General features: G+C 49.6%; 1 protein-coding gene across 8 annotated transcripts in view; it reads right to left on the reverse strand.

Moving 5' to 3' along the window:
* SNX29 (sorting nexin 29) overlaps positions 1-19,302 on the reverse strand; it is a 589,016-nt gene that overhangs the window by 177,516 nt on the left and 392,198 nt on the right. For all 8 annotated transcript variants that reach the window (XM_070230995.1, XM_070230994.1, XM_070231001.1 and 5 more), the window contains one exon: positions 2,813-2,953. In XM_070230995.1, the coding sequence (XP_070087096.1) occupies positions 2,813-2,953 (141 nt within the window). The remainder of the gene's footprint in view (positions 1-2,812; positions 2,954-19,302) is intronic.

The raw sequence follows: 19,302 nt of genomic DNA on the forward strand, positions 1-19,302 counted from the left end.
TGGCAGAAGCTGAGGTCACAGTCACATGATGGCTTGGCTCTGAAGACAGAGGAGGCCACAAGCTAAGGAATGCAGGCAGCCTCTAGAAGTTGGAAAAGGCAAGGAAAGGATTCTCCTCTGGAGCCCCCAGAAGGAACCAGCGCTCCCACACTTTGATTTTAGCCCAGTGAGACTGATTTTGGACTTCTGACCTCCAGAACTGTAGATAATAAGTTTGTGTAGTTTTAGATCACTACACATGTGGTGATTTGTCACAGCAGCCATAGGTAGCAGACACACAATGCAAGGCATTTCACAGGGGAATGTCCCCCGTTCAGGCTGGCACTCACTTCCCTTAGTGAGACACAGACAGGCCGAGCTGCCTGAGGACGCTGTCGTGCAGGGGCCGCTTCAGTGGAACGCTCCCTCCAAATGAGAATACCTCATAATAAGGACACGTTGGTTAGGCAGAATTTTGATTTATGACATTTTAAGACATTCTGGATGGAGCCCAAGATTTGTATGAGCCTGCAAGTCATCAGATTAAATCAGAATATAATTTTCCCCCTCTTTTCATAAGAATTATTGTACTCTTCACCATGAACAAATGTAGAATTTCTAAGTCTTCCTTTTTATGGGCTCAACTCCACTTTTCTTCAACAGGAAAAAATGGAACGACAGATTTATTCTGGCCCTGAGACAAACCTGCTTTGTAACTCTCTAAATTAAGATCCAACAGACCCCGACGTGATCAGATTTCTAACCTGGCTTAAACGCAGAAATCTATGACCACGTACACACAGCAGTCAGTCTAGTTTCCCGCTGGAATCCCCACGTGTTGGGAGCGGCTTATGGAAACTCCTGCTCTAGTTTTCCATGGTAAAGATCAAAGGAAATTCCAGCAAGGCGCCTCTGCAGGAGAGAGACTCAGAAATTCATCACCTGTGAAGTCTGCCCCAGGGCTCTGTGAGTATGACAGCGCCCGGTGCCACACTTCCTTGTGCACCAGCAGCCCCCTCCCCCCTAGAGAGCCTGTTGAACCCAGAGCGCTGGGCCCCAGCCCCAGAGCTGATCTTCCAGTGGGTCTGGGGTGGAGCCCGAGACTCTGTATTTCTAACAAGCTCCAGGTGACGCTGATGCTGCTGGTCAGAGGCCACACTTTGAGAAGCACACAGTTGAGGGATCCCTCTGACATAAGGTCGGATTTCTCCCCCATCCTGAAGGGTCATGACCTTACCTCACCTGATTGAACTGTCCCTCCCAAGATAGTTAGTATATTGCAATTGGCGAAGCATCTCCTACTTGACTCCAAGCCAGAGGTTCTCCGGCTTGGCTGCCACTGGCGTCACCTGGGGAGCTTTTAAACCCCTTGGTGCCCAGGCCTCACTCCAGGCCAATTAACTCAGAATCGGGGTGGGGGCGGGCCGGGCTCAGGAGTTTTTAAAGCTCCCCAAGCAATCCAAAGTGCAGCCAGGACGGAGGATTGCTGCTCTAAGCCAAGAGGATGGATGGCAAAATGATGCCACTGGCTGAAGGAGACAGTTCAACAGGGCCCTTCTCCGGGGCTGGGCTCCTGCCCCTGGCACCGTCACATATAACAGGGCTCATAAATGCTTCCTGAGTGAATGAACCCTAATCGAGCAGCAAGCTTACGGAGGGCTGGTGCCTCCTTTCTCAAGGGGACCTGCACGAATATACAGAAGTCAATTATGTCATCATAAATTATGAACCTTTGTGAGGGGAGTAGCTCTAGAACAAAAAAAGCTCCTGTGAGAATCTTCATGGGAAATAGCCCCACATTCATCAGTCCAAATCAATAACAAGACAACCATGAGTGAAAACTAGAAAACACTTATTTGGTCCAGAACAAGGGTCCACAAACTATGACCCATAGGCCAAATCCAGCTGCCACCTATTCTTATTTATTTATGTATTTATTTTTTAAAGATTGGCACTTGAGCTAACATCTGTTGCCAATCTTTTTTTTTCCTTCTTACCCCCAAAACCCCCCAGTACATAGTTGTAGACTCTAGTTATGAGTGCCTTTGGTTGTGCTATGTGGGACGCCACCTCAGCATGGCCTGATGAGTGGTGCCATGCCCACGCCCAGGATCCTAACCAGCGAAACCCCAGGCCGTCAAAGAGGAGGGCGCGAACCCAACCACTCAGCCATGGGGCCAGCCCCTGCTACCTAGTCTTCTTTTTTTTGAGGAAGATTAGCCCTGAGCTAACATCTGCCACCAATCCTCCTCTTTTTGCTGAGGAAGACTGGCCCTGAGCTAACATCTGTGCCCATCTTCCTCTATTTTATATGTGGGACGCCTGCCATAGCATGGTGTGTCAAGCGATGCCATGTCCGCACCCGGGATCCGAACTGGTGAACCCAGGGCCACTGAAGCAGAACGTGCGAACTTAACCGCTGCGCCACCAGGCCAGCCCCTGCCACCTATTCTTATAAATAAAGTTTTCCTGGCACACAGCCACACCCTTTTGTCTCCATACTGTCTGTGGCTGCTCACACTACAAAGGCAGAGTTGAGTATTGTCAACTGAGTATGGTCCACAAAGCCAAACATATTTACTCTCTGGCTCTTACATGACAAATCTGCCCACCCCTGCCCTCAAGAAATAAGAGGATGTACACAAGCAAAACCTAACGTGACTGTCTTTAGGAGGTGGAATCACGGGTGACTGTTTTCTTTTTTTCTGTTTTCTCTCCTATCAGCCAGCTTTTGAGCTGTGTGTTTAAACCCTGAACTGAAGAAGAGGAAGAAGCACCCGCCTCAATGGTGGCGCTAGTGAGCGAGGCGCCTGGCTCCCCGCCGGGACGGTACCTTGTTTCCGATGGCCTTTTTCGGGGGGAAGTTGTAGGCCCTCACTTGAGGGTATTTGTTCTGTAACTTGTGGTGCAAACTCCTGAACTCTGTGTACCGTCGATAGACATTCCACTCGTCATCTTTTATCCGGATGTAAACCTGTCAAGAAAAGGAAAGAGAAAGAAGATGTAAACTTCTCTTAAAACTCCCACTACAGGGCGGGCCCGGTGGTGCAGCGGTTAAGTTCGCACGTTCTGCTTCTCGGCGGCCTGGGGTTCAACGGTTCGGATCCCGGGTGCGGACATGGCACCGCTTGGCACGCCATGCTATAGTTGGCGTCCCACATATAAAGTAGAGGAAGATGGGCACGATGTTAGGTCAGGGCCAGGCTTCCTCAGCAAAAAGAGGAGGATTGGCAGCAGATGTTAGCTCAGGGCTAGTCATCCTCAAAAATAAATAAATAAATCAAAAAACCTCCTATTACAAAGGGGTGGGGTTTTGGCAACACTCCACCCATGAAAACCAGCTCTGTGAGAGCAGGGGCCACATCTGTCTCCCACACCGCTGCCCAGGGCCGAGCTCAGAGCAGGGACTCAGTGGGACTCAGTGAACAAATGGTATGGGAAACACTGGCTCAGTCGGGCAGGGTACAGCGACAACGTGCTGCACTCATTTTCCCAGCAGCAGCAGAGCTCAACAGTCCAGTTAATCCCAGAGATGCATTTCTCATACTTTCGTCACAGGCATGGCATAGCAATGACAGATGATGGTGGGAGTCCTCTCTGGCTATGCATCTCCCCATCTGGAAAATGGAGCTGATTAACAGCACCTCCTCCCAAGGTGGGGTGGAGAACATTCGGACACATAAGCGATGCAGCTGTGACTGGGCCATGCAGACCACCACACAGAGGAGGCGGCCGTCGATGTGGGGAAGGAGGGAGCGGGCCAGAGTCGAGAACAGCCCAAGTGGATGGAAGGTCACGTCCAGATGGGATAAACGCAGCTGAGGCATACAGCTTCTCCATTTTCATCCAGCTGTGCCTCTCAAGAGAACACTCTGGGGTACCAAGTGTAACGGCTGTTTCATGAGCTTTTCCCGGACCCTGACACCTTCCAGGGACACACAGCAACTACAGTGCAAAGGAAAGCAGAAGTGGGAGAGAGATCGATGCATTTTTAAAAATTATACGAGCTAAGAAGAGCCCAGAGAGTAAAGTCTCGGATGATAAATAGCTATTGTAATTGCAATCAGTAAACGTCAATACATATCTTAAAAACCTCTTTGACCATAAAAATAGGCATCTGTGGAGAGAAATTTCCAATGAAATGAGAAGGAGAAACAGAGGCCTATGGAGTTTGTGGGGAGCCCCAAAGCCAAGAGAGACGGCAAATATCTGGATGACAGATGTCACATGATCCCAACTGGCTTGAAGCACGAATCTAATCCAACACAATGAAATTCAAAAAGATCAATGTCGGGTCCCACCACAAAATCCAAAGACCAACACCGTAAGTATAAGATGGGGCAGACACGACACAGCGCAGCAGTGGCCTCTGGACAAAGACTCATGGGTTTTAGTAAATTCAAGCGAAGTGAATAATGTGGGAGAGCCTCCAAAAAAGCCCATGTAATCTCTAGACCTCATTAAAAGGTATATGATAACTTCTAGAATAAAGGAGTTGAAAGTCTTGCTCTATCCTAAATCGGCAGACCATCTTAGTTAGGTTTTGGTTGTCGCCTGTTAAAAGATGAACTGAACTATGTTCAGAAAGGTCCAGATCACTTGCTTCTCAAAGAGTGGTCTGTGGACCAGCAGCATGGGCATCACACGGGAAGATGTTAGAAATGCAGTGTCTCAGGCTCCCCCCAGAGGTGCTGACTCAGAATCTGCATTTTAACAAGAATCCCAATGTGTTCACACACACTTTAAAGTTTGAGAAGCTCTAGGCCCTAGCAGATGACTTACAACTGAATTATCAGAAGAAAGATGAAAGACGTTGGAGGACGGTAACCTGAGAAGCCTCAGGATGAAGTGGATGGAGATCTCCGAATTCCTGGAAAGGCTGTATGAGGAGGAAAGACCAAGATGACATGATCCGGGTGGTTCCAGGAAGCAGACTTCCAGCAGATAGAGCCCGGAGGAAGAGCGATTTCAGCAGGGAAGAACTTTCTAGCAGCCAAAGCTGCCCCAAGAGGAAAAGATATGTCTCCATAGGTTTCTTGGAGCTGGGCGTCCAAGCCATGGTGTGATGACTGACAGAACTGTTACCACACTTACGCAGGTATTAGATTTCTAGCGGGGAAGTGTTCATTAGACCCCAAAGCATCTGGAAGTGCCTGGCTGGTTACAGAGAACTGGGACCTCCGGCTTTCACGGTCTCACGGACTGAGATGTGATCAATCAGCAAAGAAGTCCAGCAGAGCCCAGGGCACCTTAATGCAGCACGTTTGGGGCATTCTTTGAGTCCTCCCGAGGCACAGCATGTGCTACTTGTCCGCTTAACATCCATTTCCCCCCAATATTTCTGGGGATAGTAACGTGCTCAGAAAGAAAAAAATTAAACTATATTTTCCTATCTCCCTTGCAGATAAGAGTGGCTAATGAGATGTAAGCAAAAAGCATTATTTGGGGAGTCTAAAGAAAGCTCTCAAGAGAGAGTTGACTTTGCCAACAAGTGCCTTTTTACTCTTCTTGCTGCATTTTTCTCTCTTTCTCAAACATAGATGTGATGACTGGAGCTCCAGCAATCATTTTATGATCATGAGGTGACCTTGAGAATGGAAGCAGAAGGACAGAAGGACCATGGGTCTCTGATGACCTTATGAAGCTACCACACCAATTACCACACTATCTACTCAAAGCTTTTTTAACAAAAGAGAAATATTCATCTCTAATTTGTTCAAGATAATGTTTTAGAGGTCTTTGTACTAAAGTTGAATGCAATTCCAATCTGATTCTTCTCAAATGGCCTGCACCTGCTTGCAGTATATTCTTACACAAGCCCAGACACCCCTGGAGGTGGCACGTTCAATCGCTTGTCTGAGCATCATGCCCAAGGCTAATTATCTAGATCAGGGAGGCAAACCATGGCCCGTGGGCCAAATCCAGCCACATTATTCATTTACCTACTGTTTACAGCTGCTTTCACAATACAGTGCAGACTCGAGTGGCTGCCACAGAGACCATAAGGCCTGCAAAGCTGAAAATATTTACTTTCTGGCCCTCTACAAAAAAACTTTGCCGACCTCTGACCTAGAGATTCACAAAGTCGTCACTATTGGTATTTTTCCACCGTCATATCCAGGCTCTTGCGTGGAGAAGGGCAGTGCTTTCCACATATTGCCAGCCTCCAGGTGGACTGCATGGACCACGTGGGCACAGGAATCCAGTGTTCCAAAGCTTCCCAGCTGATTCTGATGAGTGGGTGCTGTGGTCTGAATGTTTGTGCCCCTCCAAAATTCCCATGTAGAAATGCTAACCCCCAATGAGATGGTATTACAAGGTGGGGCCTCTGGGAGGTAATCAGGTCACGAGGGGGAGCCCTCATGAATGGGACTAGTGCCCTTATAAGAGAGACCCCAGAGGGATCCCTCGCCCCTTCTGCCATGTGAGGACAGTGAGAAGATGGTCGTCCATGAAATAGGTTCTCACTAGACACCTAATCTGCTGGCATCTTGATCTCGGGCTTCCCAGCCTGCAGAACTGTGAGAAATAAATGCTTGTTGTTGATAAGCTGCCCCATCTATAGCAGTTTGTTGCAGCAGCCCGAATGGACTGAGACAGTGGGCAATTTGGGGAACCCTGATGTTAAGCAGACTTCAGTGTCAGACAGACACGCCGCGCCTCCCCTCTGGCTGTGCCTTTCCCATCTGTAAAGTGGGGCTGGTTAACACGACCTCCTCCCAAGGCGGCGTGGAGAACATTCGGGCACACAGCACTGCGGCCGTGGCTGGGATCCTGCAGACCGCCATCTGGACGAGAGGGAAATCGACTTAGGACGGGAAGGAGGTGGCAGAGGTGAGAACAGCCCAGCCGGAGGGAAGGTCACGTCCAGATGGGACAAGCCCAACTGGGGCATAGAGCTTCTTAGTTTTAACCAAGTTGTGACTCCCAAGAGAACAATCCGGGGGTACAAAATATGAGGGCTGTTTCATCAACTTTTTACAGGCCCTAACGCCTTCTGGGGACACACAGCAACTACCTCACAAGGCAAAACAGTAGGAGAGAGATCAATGCATTTAAAAAAAAAATTACATGCGTTAAGAACAGCCCAGAGAGTAAAATCTTCAAAGATAAATAGCTGTTGTAACCTGCATCAGTGAATGTCAATACGCATCTTAAAAACCTCTAACATAACAATACAAACAGGCATCAGCCTGATAAATTCTGATTCTACACTTTTCTACATTCTACTCTTCATAACACATTCAGAGCCAATGGCTTCACTCCATGAAAGCGCTGAGTTCCCTCCTGCTTCTCCGCCAGCCCCTTCTTGGCCTTCCCTGTGGGCACCTCCTCTTCTACTCACACCCCAAAGGCGGGGGTTTCACCTGGGGTCCCCTCTCCCCTATACAGGCATCTACTCTCAGGCCTGCACATTTCATTTTTAGTCAGTGAGCTCCAAATCTGTATCTCTAGTCTGGACCTCTGATAGGAACTCCCGACCCAGACTTGATTTTCCCTAGGCCACCTAAAACTCATGGTGTCTAGATCTGAACCCATGAACCACAGTGCAAACCCGCTCCTCTTCCTCCTCCTCCTGGGACCTCGCTCTCGCAGTTGCCTGAGCCAGAGGTCTGGGCATCAACTTTGACCAGTCCTGTTCTTTACCCTCCACATCCAAGTACCGAAGAACAGGGCTTGCCAAGCCCACGTCCAAAACCTACCTCCAGAGCTACCCACCTTCTGCACGGACCACTACAACAGGCCTCCAGCACCTCTTCTGGCCTCCCGTTGCTCCCCATTCAATTCATTTTCATCTCCCCTGTTCGAATCCTTCAATGAGTGCCCGGGAAGGATGCTCACGCCAACAGCTCGCTCTGGAGTAGGTACGTGGGCAGCCACTGTGGGCTCGGAAGGCTCTTGCATCATTGCCATCATCTTACTTCAGGCTCCACTCCTTGCTTTGGCAAACCAGAATGGTGCTAATTTGCCTGCATTTTCTTTAAAATTCTTCAATTTCTTAAATATTCTTTAAAATTTTTTAAATTCTTTAATTTCTTAAATTCTTAAAAATTTCTTTACAACTAAGATGGTGCCAATTTGTCTGTGTGTCTTTAAAACATTCTAAAAAGTGTCCAGATCCAAGTAAACATCCTGTCCTAGGAACAGTGTCCCTCAGCCTTCCAGCTGTCTCCTAGTTGTCCCCTGCTGTGGGGACAGCAGGCATTCAAGGAGTCAGAACTTCAGAAGGAGGGGATCAGAAAGAACCCCAGAAACCATTAGTTCAACCCTTCCTTTTAGAAGTCACAGGATTGGTGTGACAGATACCCCCTCCCCATCTCATATTCTGCACCTTGAGAAGGTATACCCAGGGTCTGGCTTGGGGGAGCCACCTGGACTGAGGATGTGGGTAAACAGCCCAGAGAAAGGGAACATCGTGAGGACCAGGACAGGGAGGGGAGGAAGATCCCTGCGGTGGAGAGGAGGGGATGTGACAGCACAATAATGGGATCAGTAAGGAGACACAACGCATGGAAGTGGTCAAGAACACAGACTCTGCAGCCAGTCTCCCTGATTCAAATCCCGGCTGTGCTGCGCACGAGCTGTGTGCCCTGAGAAAGTCACTTAAGTTCTCTGTGCCTCCACTTCCTCCTTTGAGAAATGAGGATGACGTGACCTCCCTCGTAAAGTCTCAGGAGGATTAAATGAGTTCACACATGTAATAGGCTTACAACAGGGCCTGGCACCTAGAAGATGCCATAGGAGTGTTTGATAGACAAACAACTAGAAATGTATCCTTTCTGGTTAGGCTGCCACCGGGAAATGACAGATCTGGATTTGGAAGTTCTGACCTTGGTGACCAGCTTTAACGTTAATCCCCTCTAGCGGTTTGACTGATGGAGACTGGGCTGTCGTGAGACATCAAGACACTCACAGCTGCCTCGTGCACGGCAGCAGCATCCCAGAAGTTCGGCGCCTCCACCACCCACCAGTTACGTGATGTTGGGCAAACTGCTTCTTTCTGAGTCTCAGTTTACTCATCTGGGAAATGTTTTTAATCCAAAAAAAAGATGCTTGAAAGCATTCATAAAAATGCCTGGCACTCCAGAAGTGTTTGCTGCTGCTGCTGTTATCGTTGTTGTTATCATCATCAAAAGCACTAAATTCTGCAAGTTTAAGCAGCATTGCCACTGAAGCACACACCTGTCTTAGCTTTACGATCTCTACCACAGGCTTTCTGCCCAGTAAAGAACAAGTATGCACTGAGTCACAGATCTGGGGCCTCGAACAAAGTATGCTACGGGTCATGAAAATTTTTAAACAAAAATACAAATTATAATGCCCTTCCTCTTAAAAGCTCCACAAATACGAACCCCAAAACATATTTCTTTCCCAGGAGCACATGAGAGCAGCTCTGCCACTGAGACTGGATGGCATGGCCCCTCCCGGCCACCGTGTGTACCCCTGGGAGTGTCCCAGCTTCTTCCAGGCCTCGCTTGCTCGTGTGTAAGATGCGGGGTGGGACTAGAGGGTCGGTGGGTCTGAGTCCTCAGATGATTTGTAAAGCCCAGGTCCTCCACTGGGCCTCCTCCCATCCACGCTCCCCTCCCATGTCACTGTGGAGACCCAGGCGCCCCCGAACTTCAGGCTTGATGTAGCAGCATTTAACACCCAAGGGGAAAGGCAACAGCAGACCCATCCTGCAGCCCTCCTTCTTCAAAGCCCAGTTGTCTGAGTGTCGCCCTGCCAAGCTGGGAGAGCAGCTTCCCGGGAACATCGGGTGGTGAGCACCAACGCTCATGGGGGATCTGGGGGCCGAGAGGGTTCTGGATGCTTCTGTCAAGTTTGGTGACTGGCCACACTCCCGCCTCCGCCAGCATCATTAGACTGAGGCCCTCTCAAAGGTGGAGAGTGGCCCAGGGGCATTTCAGACATCAGCTTCTCTTCTGTTTGGAGGCCATTTGATAATGAGGACAGGGGAGACAGTCCCAGGCCCACGTGGACCGAGCACAGACTCCAGGTCAAGCACCCCTGTTCTCAGTTTCTGCTGTTGTCTGGATGTTGATCAAATCCTATTCTCCCCGGTGAGCAGTCCACATCATGGAGCTCTGGGAGAAATTCAACAAGAGTGGCGCTGCCCACTGCCAGGCCCAGGAGAGTAAGATGATATTTTTCAGAACTCCAATAAGATATATAAATACTAAACTCACCATTTACGAAGCACCCACTATGTGCTGGGTACCACACCAGGCACTCCACTGGCCTCTCTTTTCATCTTCATGTTCATCTGCAAGGCAGGTGGTATGAGCTGCCCTTCTACAGATGAAGGCACGGGTTCAGAGAGGGTATGTCACTTGCCCGGGGGAGGAGGGGAGATAAAGGATGTGAGCCCAGGTCTGCCTGAAGTCTAAGGCCTGGTGCTTTCTATTACAGCACGCTGCTGCAGTAGCTGAGCCCCTGAAGTCCCAGGAACGCCAAGCCGGCGGTGCTGGCAGCTGGGAACAGGAGCTGCCACAGCAGGGCCCTTGCTCAACTCCTCTGAGGCCCAAATGCCCCCTTTCTAGGTAGATCACACGTCCTCAGAAGGGTCTCCTTGATACCACGATGCTCCAATTGCACCTTCTCATTTACGCCTCTCCCTTCCAGAATCTAATGCCAATAAAATCGCCCGGAGTCACCTGAACCGTCCATCCTCAACAGCAATGCTTTTAGCATCCAAAATTTGGAAACTTTCTGTGCAAATTAAGTTGTCCTTGAATTATACTTAACCAAATTGTGCACTTATTTCACTGAAGAACTGAAAGAGCTTATGCCCAAAATTGTTGGGTTTTTTTTTTTTTTTCACTTTAAAGGGCTCCCCCTTCTAAATTAAGTTTGATAGGCCCCAATTCCTTCTGCCTGAGCCATAAAGATAATAATTCCTTGGAGAAATAAAAAGAGTTGACCTCTTCCAGCAAAACCAAGTTCCCTTTTAAAACAAGCAATAAAAAGCCACTTTAAGTCCAATCTCCTTGACTCAGCAAAAGACAAATAAAATAGGAGGGTAATATCTGTAATCAGGAATCAGGGCAAACCTTCGTTTCTGTTTTAAGAGAAAGTTCGAATCTTGAGGTTTCTTTTCCACTGGGAAGAATTACCCCAGGAATGCCTGTAATAACACTGGGGTCAGGAGAGGTTAAGGGTGGGGGGAGGGCAAAAGCCTCAGCCCATCAACAAACTGAATCTAGAACAGACTGTTGTGTAGACAGGGCTCCTGGAAATGCTTTCATTTAGAAGATTAAGACCAGCTGCCAGAGGCTTCACAGCTGCTCCCTGGAGCCCCTCCAGGGGCAACAGCACCCACCCGCTCTGCTGCACGCCCTCTCCGAGCCTTTTCACTTGCTTTTAAACTTCATCTAAACGGCCTCACACAGCATGTGCTCCTTGTGCCTGGTTTCTTTGGCCTCATATTCTGTTTGTCAGATGTCTCCATGTTGCTATGTATAGCACTCATTTGTTCTTGTTCTTTGCTGCATAGTATTCCACCATATGAATATGCCACAATTTATCTACCCATTCTGATGGGGAGGGCATTTTGGTTGTTTCCAGCTGGGGCTGTTACAGGTGAGGCAGCTATGGGCATTCATGTGCATGGTTTCTGCACTCAGTCCTTTTGGGATCATAGATCTAAATGTGAAAGGTCAAACCACAAAGCTACCAGGAGAAAATACAGGAGAATATCTTCATGCCCTTGGGGGTAGGCAAGGGTTCTTACACAGAGCACAAAAGGGCAAAGAGCCTTGTGGGTGCTGGAAATGCCCTTTCTCTCTCTCTGGGCAGTGGTTACATAGATATATACAGAAGTAAAAAATTGACCTAGAAACTCAAGATGTATGCATCTGATGATGTTTATATTAAACCTAAATTTAAAAGCAAAAGCAAACAAAAGCCCTGCCTTCACTATCACCAGGAGAGTGAGCTTTGATCCTAATTTATGGTCTTAGGACATCTAACTAGACCACAGTGGGTGAGCATCCACGTGCACCTGACATGCAGTCAGAGGTTAGCATTGAGGGGGGTCCAGAGACTGGACTCTGGCCTCAAGCAGACGTGGGTGCAGGTTCCAGCTCCACCTGTGGCTAATCAAGTGATCCTGGGTAAGTTAATTCACCTCTTTAAGCCTCAACTCTCCACTTGGGAAATGAGGAGAGTACTGGTAGCCAATTCTTAAGGGGAGGATGAGAACAGAGTGATTCTGTGCAGGACAACACTCTTCATATCTGTTAACACAGCTAATCGTCAAGTGCTGGATGTTCCAGGTAAAATTTATCTTCAAAACATACATATCTATATAGATCTCTATGTCTATGTAATACATCTATCTATATGTACCTATATGCAGAGAGAGGGAGGTGAAGGGAGGGAGAGAGAGAGGAAAAGGGGAGAGGGAGAATGAAGATTTAAAAAGCTTGTCTTAAGTGGGCTCAAGCCCCAGATCTGCTGTAAGGGTCTGCCAAGTGCATGCACAGGCTTTCCAGCCAACAGCATGGGGGGTCTTGGGCACGCCTGAGACCTATCCTGCAAAAGGCAGAATGACACGGTGCAAGGGCATGGGTTGCGCAGGGAGGAAGCCTGGGTTCAAATCCCAGCTCGTCCCTTTGCTGGCTGTGACCCTGGGCGGGCGGCGGGGTGTACTCCACCTCAAGACTCAGCTTCTCAATCTGTAAAATGGGGACAATATCAGTCTTGTTGGGCGGTTGTGAGATGCCGTGCCTGGCAGGCAGTAAGCAATGGCAGCTGTTAATACTGTAACCCCATCACCTTCGTCATCATCTGCCTTTGTGTACATGAACTTCCCCATTACAGAATTAGGGGTAATTATAGGATGTGCAATCATGAAATTAAAGCAGGTAATTACCATGCCTAATTAATTGTCAAATGCTAGGCAGACGAGGAAACACAAACATAATGAACAGCCTGTGGGTTGGGCACTTAAGCATCCCCTTTGCTTCCAAAAACCTGTCAACAGAAACAGCAGAGTTCAGTCACTGACCTTCTGGGGTGGGGTTTTCAAGTACTAAAACAAAACCTGGGAAGCCTCATGGGCTTCTGAGTGGGAACGAGCTGGGTACCCCTCTTCGCTGGCTGCAGGCCGGCCCAGCATCTATACAGCCTCTGCCACACAAGCACCATGTGTCCGGCTCGAGTGCTATTTTAGGAGGGGACATCACAGGAGATGCTTGATGGATGCTATAAACCTCGGTAAGGCTCAGACCCTACAGGGAGACCTGCTGATGTGAATGCAGCAAGAACTCTGAAATCAACGCTCATTACACACAGCTCGTTTGGAAACAAAACGTCAGGCTGCCCCTGCTTTCCTTAGCATAGATCAAATGCACCCCTCTCCGCTTCAAACTTCAGGAGACTTTTTAATGATCGGGCTGCCTCCACCTCAGAGCCAGACACTTTTTTATGCCTGTTGCTACAAGTCAAGAGTGAAAGATACATCTTCACCAAAGCCCTGCCATTTTATACGCCTTAGAAGAGAGACTCGGAGCCCAAAATGAGTGAGGAGCAGAACCAGAACTGGGCCTTAAGTTGATGCGACACCCAAGGCCCACGCAGCAGTGTCTCCATCTCCGAGAAAAACAAGTGCTATAAACTCGAAACCCCGATGGCCTTTCTGTGGATTGTTAAACGCAGAGACAGCCAGATGACATTAGGATAACAAAGATTTCTTTAAAAATGGCTTTAGGTTCCTAATTCATTTTGCTTCCTAATATCCAAGGAGTGAAATGATTTGTGTTTTGGTTGGCGGCCTGTGTTAATGTATCCTCACAAAACTTTCCTTTTAATGAAATGGCTTCATGTGTTATTAACTATAAGTGTCCTCATTGCTAGAAGAAAATGCCTGAATTACTGTGCGACCACACTGATGGAGTGATATTATTGCAGCCAAATGCTGAGAATAAGATGGATAACTTAGCGGGAGAAAAACGACTTTTCAGTTCACTGGGTTATGCAAATGAGGCAGACTAGGAAAGGCAGAAACACGTTATTTACTAGGCAGTGCCGGCACGACGCCGCATTCTTTTTAAAGAAGGATACGGAATGAGCGGTGTAGACGTGGAATAGACCGCCCGGTCTCTGCTACACCCGAACGGCGACACCACAATTGACCCAGGCTGACAGCAGGCTCCTTGTTGCCGGGGGAGGGTCATGGGGCACGGCACACACTGTGTTCATGACACTCCAGCCAAGCCTCCTGTCTCGGGACATTTGATGCCAATTCCACACTTCTGAAGCACGTGGCCGGCAGCGCCCAAAGACCCACCTTCCCACCAGACTGCACCTGACTGGTTTCGGAGGCGACAGCTGCTGGACCCTGGGGTCAGGGAACTGCTCTTCCTTCAAGACCCTGCTCAGGCCAGGTCTCTTCTTTCTCCCATCTTTGCTGGTGCCCGAGCAGAACTGGGTGTTCCATCCTCTGGGAAACCATTGGGGCCTCCTACGCACCAAGCTCAGGGCTGGCCCTGTGGTACCATGGAGAACAAAACCAGGCGTAATCCCTGCCCTCCTGGAGCCCACAGGTGGAAGGGAAGAGAGCCGACCTTATGCAAATCACCACACGCAGGAGAGTGTCATTCCACGTGGAGATGAGGCTACAAGGAAGAGGGCACAGTTCTCGCCGCTGTGCTCGGCCTGGAATGGGGTTAGGTTCGCCGAGCAGGGGTGTTGTGACCTGAGACAAAACAATGTGTCAGAGTGGACCAGTCATGGAGGGGACACAGCTCTGGGCAAAGGGCAGGGTGAATTCAGAGGCCAGCGGATGGCAAGAGAAGCGTGGAGCAGGAGGGAACCGAAAGGCGGCCAGGGCGGTGGCACAGGAGAACAAGAGGCATGTGAGAGGACGCTGGAGGGTGGGCAGAGCCGAGTGTCACATGTCATAGGATGATAAAAGGGGTGGAGTGTCAGGGCTTTTGCCATTGCTGTTGAATACTTGTCCCTTCACTCCCTTACGCTTCCGGATCAACTGTCGCTGCTGTCCCCCAGCACAACCACCATCTGGCCCCATAGGTATTCACTTCTCTACCTGCTAACTGTCTGGCCCTCTCAACTGGAGGATGAGCCCCACGAGGGCAGAGATCTGGTTGGTTTCGTCCTCTGCCCCAGCACAAAGGAGGCACTCAATACGCATTCACTGACATACATTTTGTAAAAGAATGGAAGGAATGGATGGACGGATGGACAGGTCGGGGTGGACACAGGTGCTTTGCTTTGCTTGTTGATGGGCCTCACCCCTCAGTCCCACAAAGGCAGGCGGTCCCCTTCGTGCCTGTGTGTATGCTTGACGGCTGCGTGTCTACCACATGACCCAGGGGCTCCCAGAACACCGGAGTGTCATCTGCCGTTGAGCCGGCATGGAGGGGGCATCACGAGAGCACGGACCTCTGCTTCAGGGGTACAAACGAGTGCTCTTTCACTCACTTCTGGGTTACCTGATGGGGAACACAGATGCGATGCTCTAGGGGAGAGGAAACTTTTTTTTTTTAACACACCAGTCCAGGAAGCAGGGTTAGCCCGTTGACTTTTATCTGCCATCTATCCTACTGGGGCTGAGCCATGGGTCCAACACAGAGCTAGTCAGAAGGGAAGCAAAGACTGAAGCCCAGGCCCGCTGAGCCCAGGGCCCATGTCCTCCTGTCACCACACAATGCCTCCTCACCAAGACCATGGGAAGCTAGCAGTGAAGACAGGGACTCTGGTCCCCCTGACTCAGAGTTCCTGCCCCGGGGCCTAGCCTTTGCTAGTCTATGACTCGGTAAGTCAGGGCAGGAGCATTTCCGATGAAGGTCGGATGCAGATGGACTCTCACAGAAGACTCACGGGGAGTCTCCACTTCATGTCCACCTGCTAAATTAACGGACCTTGCAATCCCCTCAGGCCCACCAAGGACACCCCTGCTCTGCCAGACGCCCACTGCAGCCCCCTCAGTCCCAGCCACTGCTAATAGCTTTGGCCAGAGAATTAGGGAGGAGATCGGCGTGATATTGCCACGCTCTGGGATTCACGGTTGCTGACCCTGGGCTCCAGGTAGAACCCTTCCCTGGGGGGCTGCAGTCTGGCCCTTTCAAGGGAGTTGGAGACCAGAAGTAAGGCACGGAGCCACCCTTCAGAGACCCCTGAAGACGGCCTGATCTTGAGGGTCTCTGCATCTGAGTGCTGCCACAGAGTAGCCACAACTGAGAGCTTGCCCCCATATTGCATTTCTCTGCTAGGTTCCCTACGCTGTCGGCAGAGTTCTATTAAAAATCCTAGCCTGGTTTTGGTTGCGCTGAGGGAACATGAGGAACAGGCCCAGCTGCCATATTTGGGTTTGAAAAGCAAAGCAAAGAAAGCACTGTATCCCCTTCCCCACCCCAAGCCAGAGCGACGAAGGTTACCAGTAGGCAGCTGTGCCCAGAAGCCCAGTGGCCTAACGAGGGTCATCTTTAGCATGGATAGCCACATCAGGGGCCACGGAGAAAGTCAGAAGGGGCAGGTCCCTGAGTGCACGTGAGACAGTCCCTGGAGCATTCAGAAATAGCTGGAGCCATTTTGATGGGAGCTAATTTCCGGCAATCAAGCTGCTGGGGGCACCAATGATCATATTTGGGAATTTTAGAAGGAAATATGACCTCATCCTGCAGTCGCATGTTGCAGAATGGACGCCTGAGTCATGCACATCATACCCCCTCAGCCGTGTGCATTGCAAAAGACATCCACCTGCCAAAAACTGGTCCCTCTTTTTTTTTTTTTGAGGAAGATTAGCCCTGAGCTAACATCTGCTGCCAATCTTTCTCTTTTTGCTGAGGAAGACTGGCCCTGAGCTAACATCCGTGCCCATCTTCCTCTACTTTATATGTGGGATGCCTACCACAGCATGGCTTGCCAAGCAGTGCCATGTCCGCACCCTAGATCTGAATCGGTGAACCCTGGGCCACCGAAGTGGAACACGTGCACTTAACCACTGCGCCACCAGGCCGGCCCCTGGTTCCTCTCTTTGTAGCACTGAAACTACTACAGATAGTCTCAGATGGTCTGGGAAGTAGGCCAGTCTTCTGGGTCTTTCTTCACAGATAAATACCAGCCAAGTCTTCCTGGAGTAGGAGGGAGGGGGAAGCGGAAGCTGGACATTTGTTTATTCCAACATATTTAATTTAGGTTTATGAAATAATTTATGATCTATTGATAAGTAGGATTCCAATCGCACGTGCATGCGTGTGCCATTACATCCCCCAAAATAAGACTCTGCAGGAGTCAAATCAAGACATTCACAGTGGTTATTTCTCAATGTGGGTAGATTTTTATTATCTTTATGGTTTCCTGGGTTTTCAAATTTCCATACTCTACTGAATACTGACTTTGGTGACAGAAAAATTAAACGATACTTTTCAGGTGAGACTTGTGGTGGGCTCTGTGAAGACAATGACTAGCTAACCTCCTCTTGTCTCTCCAGACACAATGGGACGTGTGTTAAGACAGAGATATGTGACATGCGTGGCCACAGATGAAAATGAAAGGAATATCTCTGTCATTTAGGAACAAAGAAACCTCCATGAGTGAATGGGGTGGGCAAGCAGAGCCGACCGGGGCCACAGGTTCAGGGATGAGAATCCCTGGGCCGGGGACATCACAGCCCTGCCCAAGGCAGGGGACCTAGCTGGGCAGCCTGTGCAAAGCCACAGCAGGGGCTGAGAATGTCTGCAGTGTTGATCTCCATACAGGCCTGAATTCTTTCAACATAACGAAATTTAAAGGCAAACCCTCTTGGAAGATCTGATGTTCCAAATAGTTTTTCAGCCCCTAAGAGCTGGGATGATGCTGTGATAGACGGGAAGTTACTTTTCCCTCTGCATCCTCAGAGCCAAGGCCTTTGAGGGAGCTGCTGGTGTGGGAGACAAGCTGTAGACACAGAGCAAGCTCCTCTGCCTCGGAGAGAAGGGCCGTGGTGGGAACTCGCTCTCTGACCGTAACATTCTACCTGAGTGGGAGCCCGAACCTGCCTCTAGATCTAATCACAGTAATAAAAGCAGCAAAACCACCTCTGACCACGTCCTTTGAGGCTGAGCTGCGCCTCTGCAGGGATCTGATCTACTTCAGTCCACCCAGTGTGTCCCGAGCACCTGCCAAGCCCCAGGACGTGTGCCAGCTGCAAGGATGCAGACAGAGGTGGAGTGACAGTGTGGGGCAGTGATTACAGCACAGTCTGGGGACAGGGGCTGCCTGGGTTCAGATCCTGGCTTCGCATCCTTATTAGCTGTGTAACCTTAAGTAATGTACTAAACCTCTCCGAGTGCGTTCATTTCTTAATGTAAAATGAGGGCAATTTTAGCACCTTCCAGGATTACGTTTAAGATCAACCACTTCGCTTGGCATGTAAATATTTAACAAAAGTTAGCTATTATTAGCAAAAGCTATATGCCTGCTCTAAAGAAGCTCACACATTGGTGAGGCAGACAGATAAACAGAGAAAAACTACAGTCCAGTGGAGTTAGCGTTATGACAGAGAGGAGCACGGGAGGCCAGGAGACAAGGAGAAGCATCCTGGAATGCAGTGTGGAAGCTATCGAGGAAGGCTTCCTGGAGGAGGTGATGTTTGAGCAAAGCCTTGAAAGATGAGGAGGAGCTGGCCCGAGCGAGAAGGGGAGGTGGGAGGAGAGCAGGCCAGGCCAAAGCTACAAGAGGAGTTTTCTTCTTTGCTTAATTACATCAAGACTTTTCCAAATCAAACGTTCTTGAGAATAGGAAATGAGTAAGAACAAAATGGTATGAAAAGCATTTGGCATCTGTACAAGTAGTACATTCAACTCTGAAGGCACCAAAGAAATGACTACCCCCCCAAAAGACGGTTTCAAGGCTTCCCCTTCTGAACAAAGAGTGTCAGACACACCAGGACTATTCAACTGCATTCGGCCTCTAGAGACGTGGGCTGTGCGAGCAAGTCTCACTCAGGCGAGCAGCTCTTGTGCAAACGAACGGGCAAGGAGGCAATAAGTCCACGAGGATGGCCATTAGCAGGCCGCTTTTGATTGATGAAGAATGGCCCTCTTCCTCCACAGCTGCTGACTGTGCTTTTGGGAACTGGTAGCTTCTCCCGATGTCTAGAATTCGATCCACGCCAGGCTCTGCTGCATCTCACCACGCTTCTGCCCTGGGCAGGTCAGGCCCCACTGGGAACCGGACGCCTCTCTCCTGGAGAGAAACCCTGTGGGCTAGCCTAATGCTGTCCCTGGTCCTTCTCTTCCTAGTCACGGACTCGCTGATCGCCAAGAAGAAAAACCACTTCATGCTGGCCTTGGGGAAATGGAGGCTTACAGAAGG

The sequence above is a fragment of the Equus caballus genome, chromosome 13 (genome assembly GCF_041296265.1).
Source record: "Equus caballus isolate H_3958 breed thoroughbred chromosome 13, TB-T2T, whole genome shotgun sequence".
Lineage (NCBI taxonomy): Eukaryota > Metazoa > Chordata > Mammalia > Perissodactyla > Equidae > Equus > Equus caballus.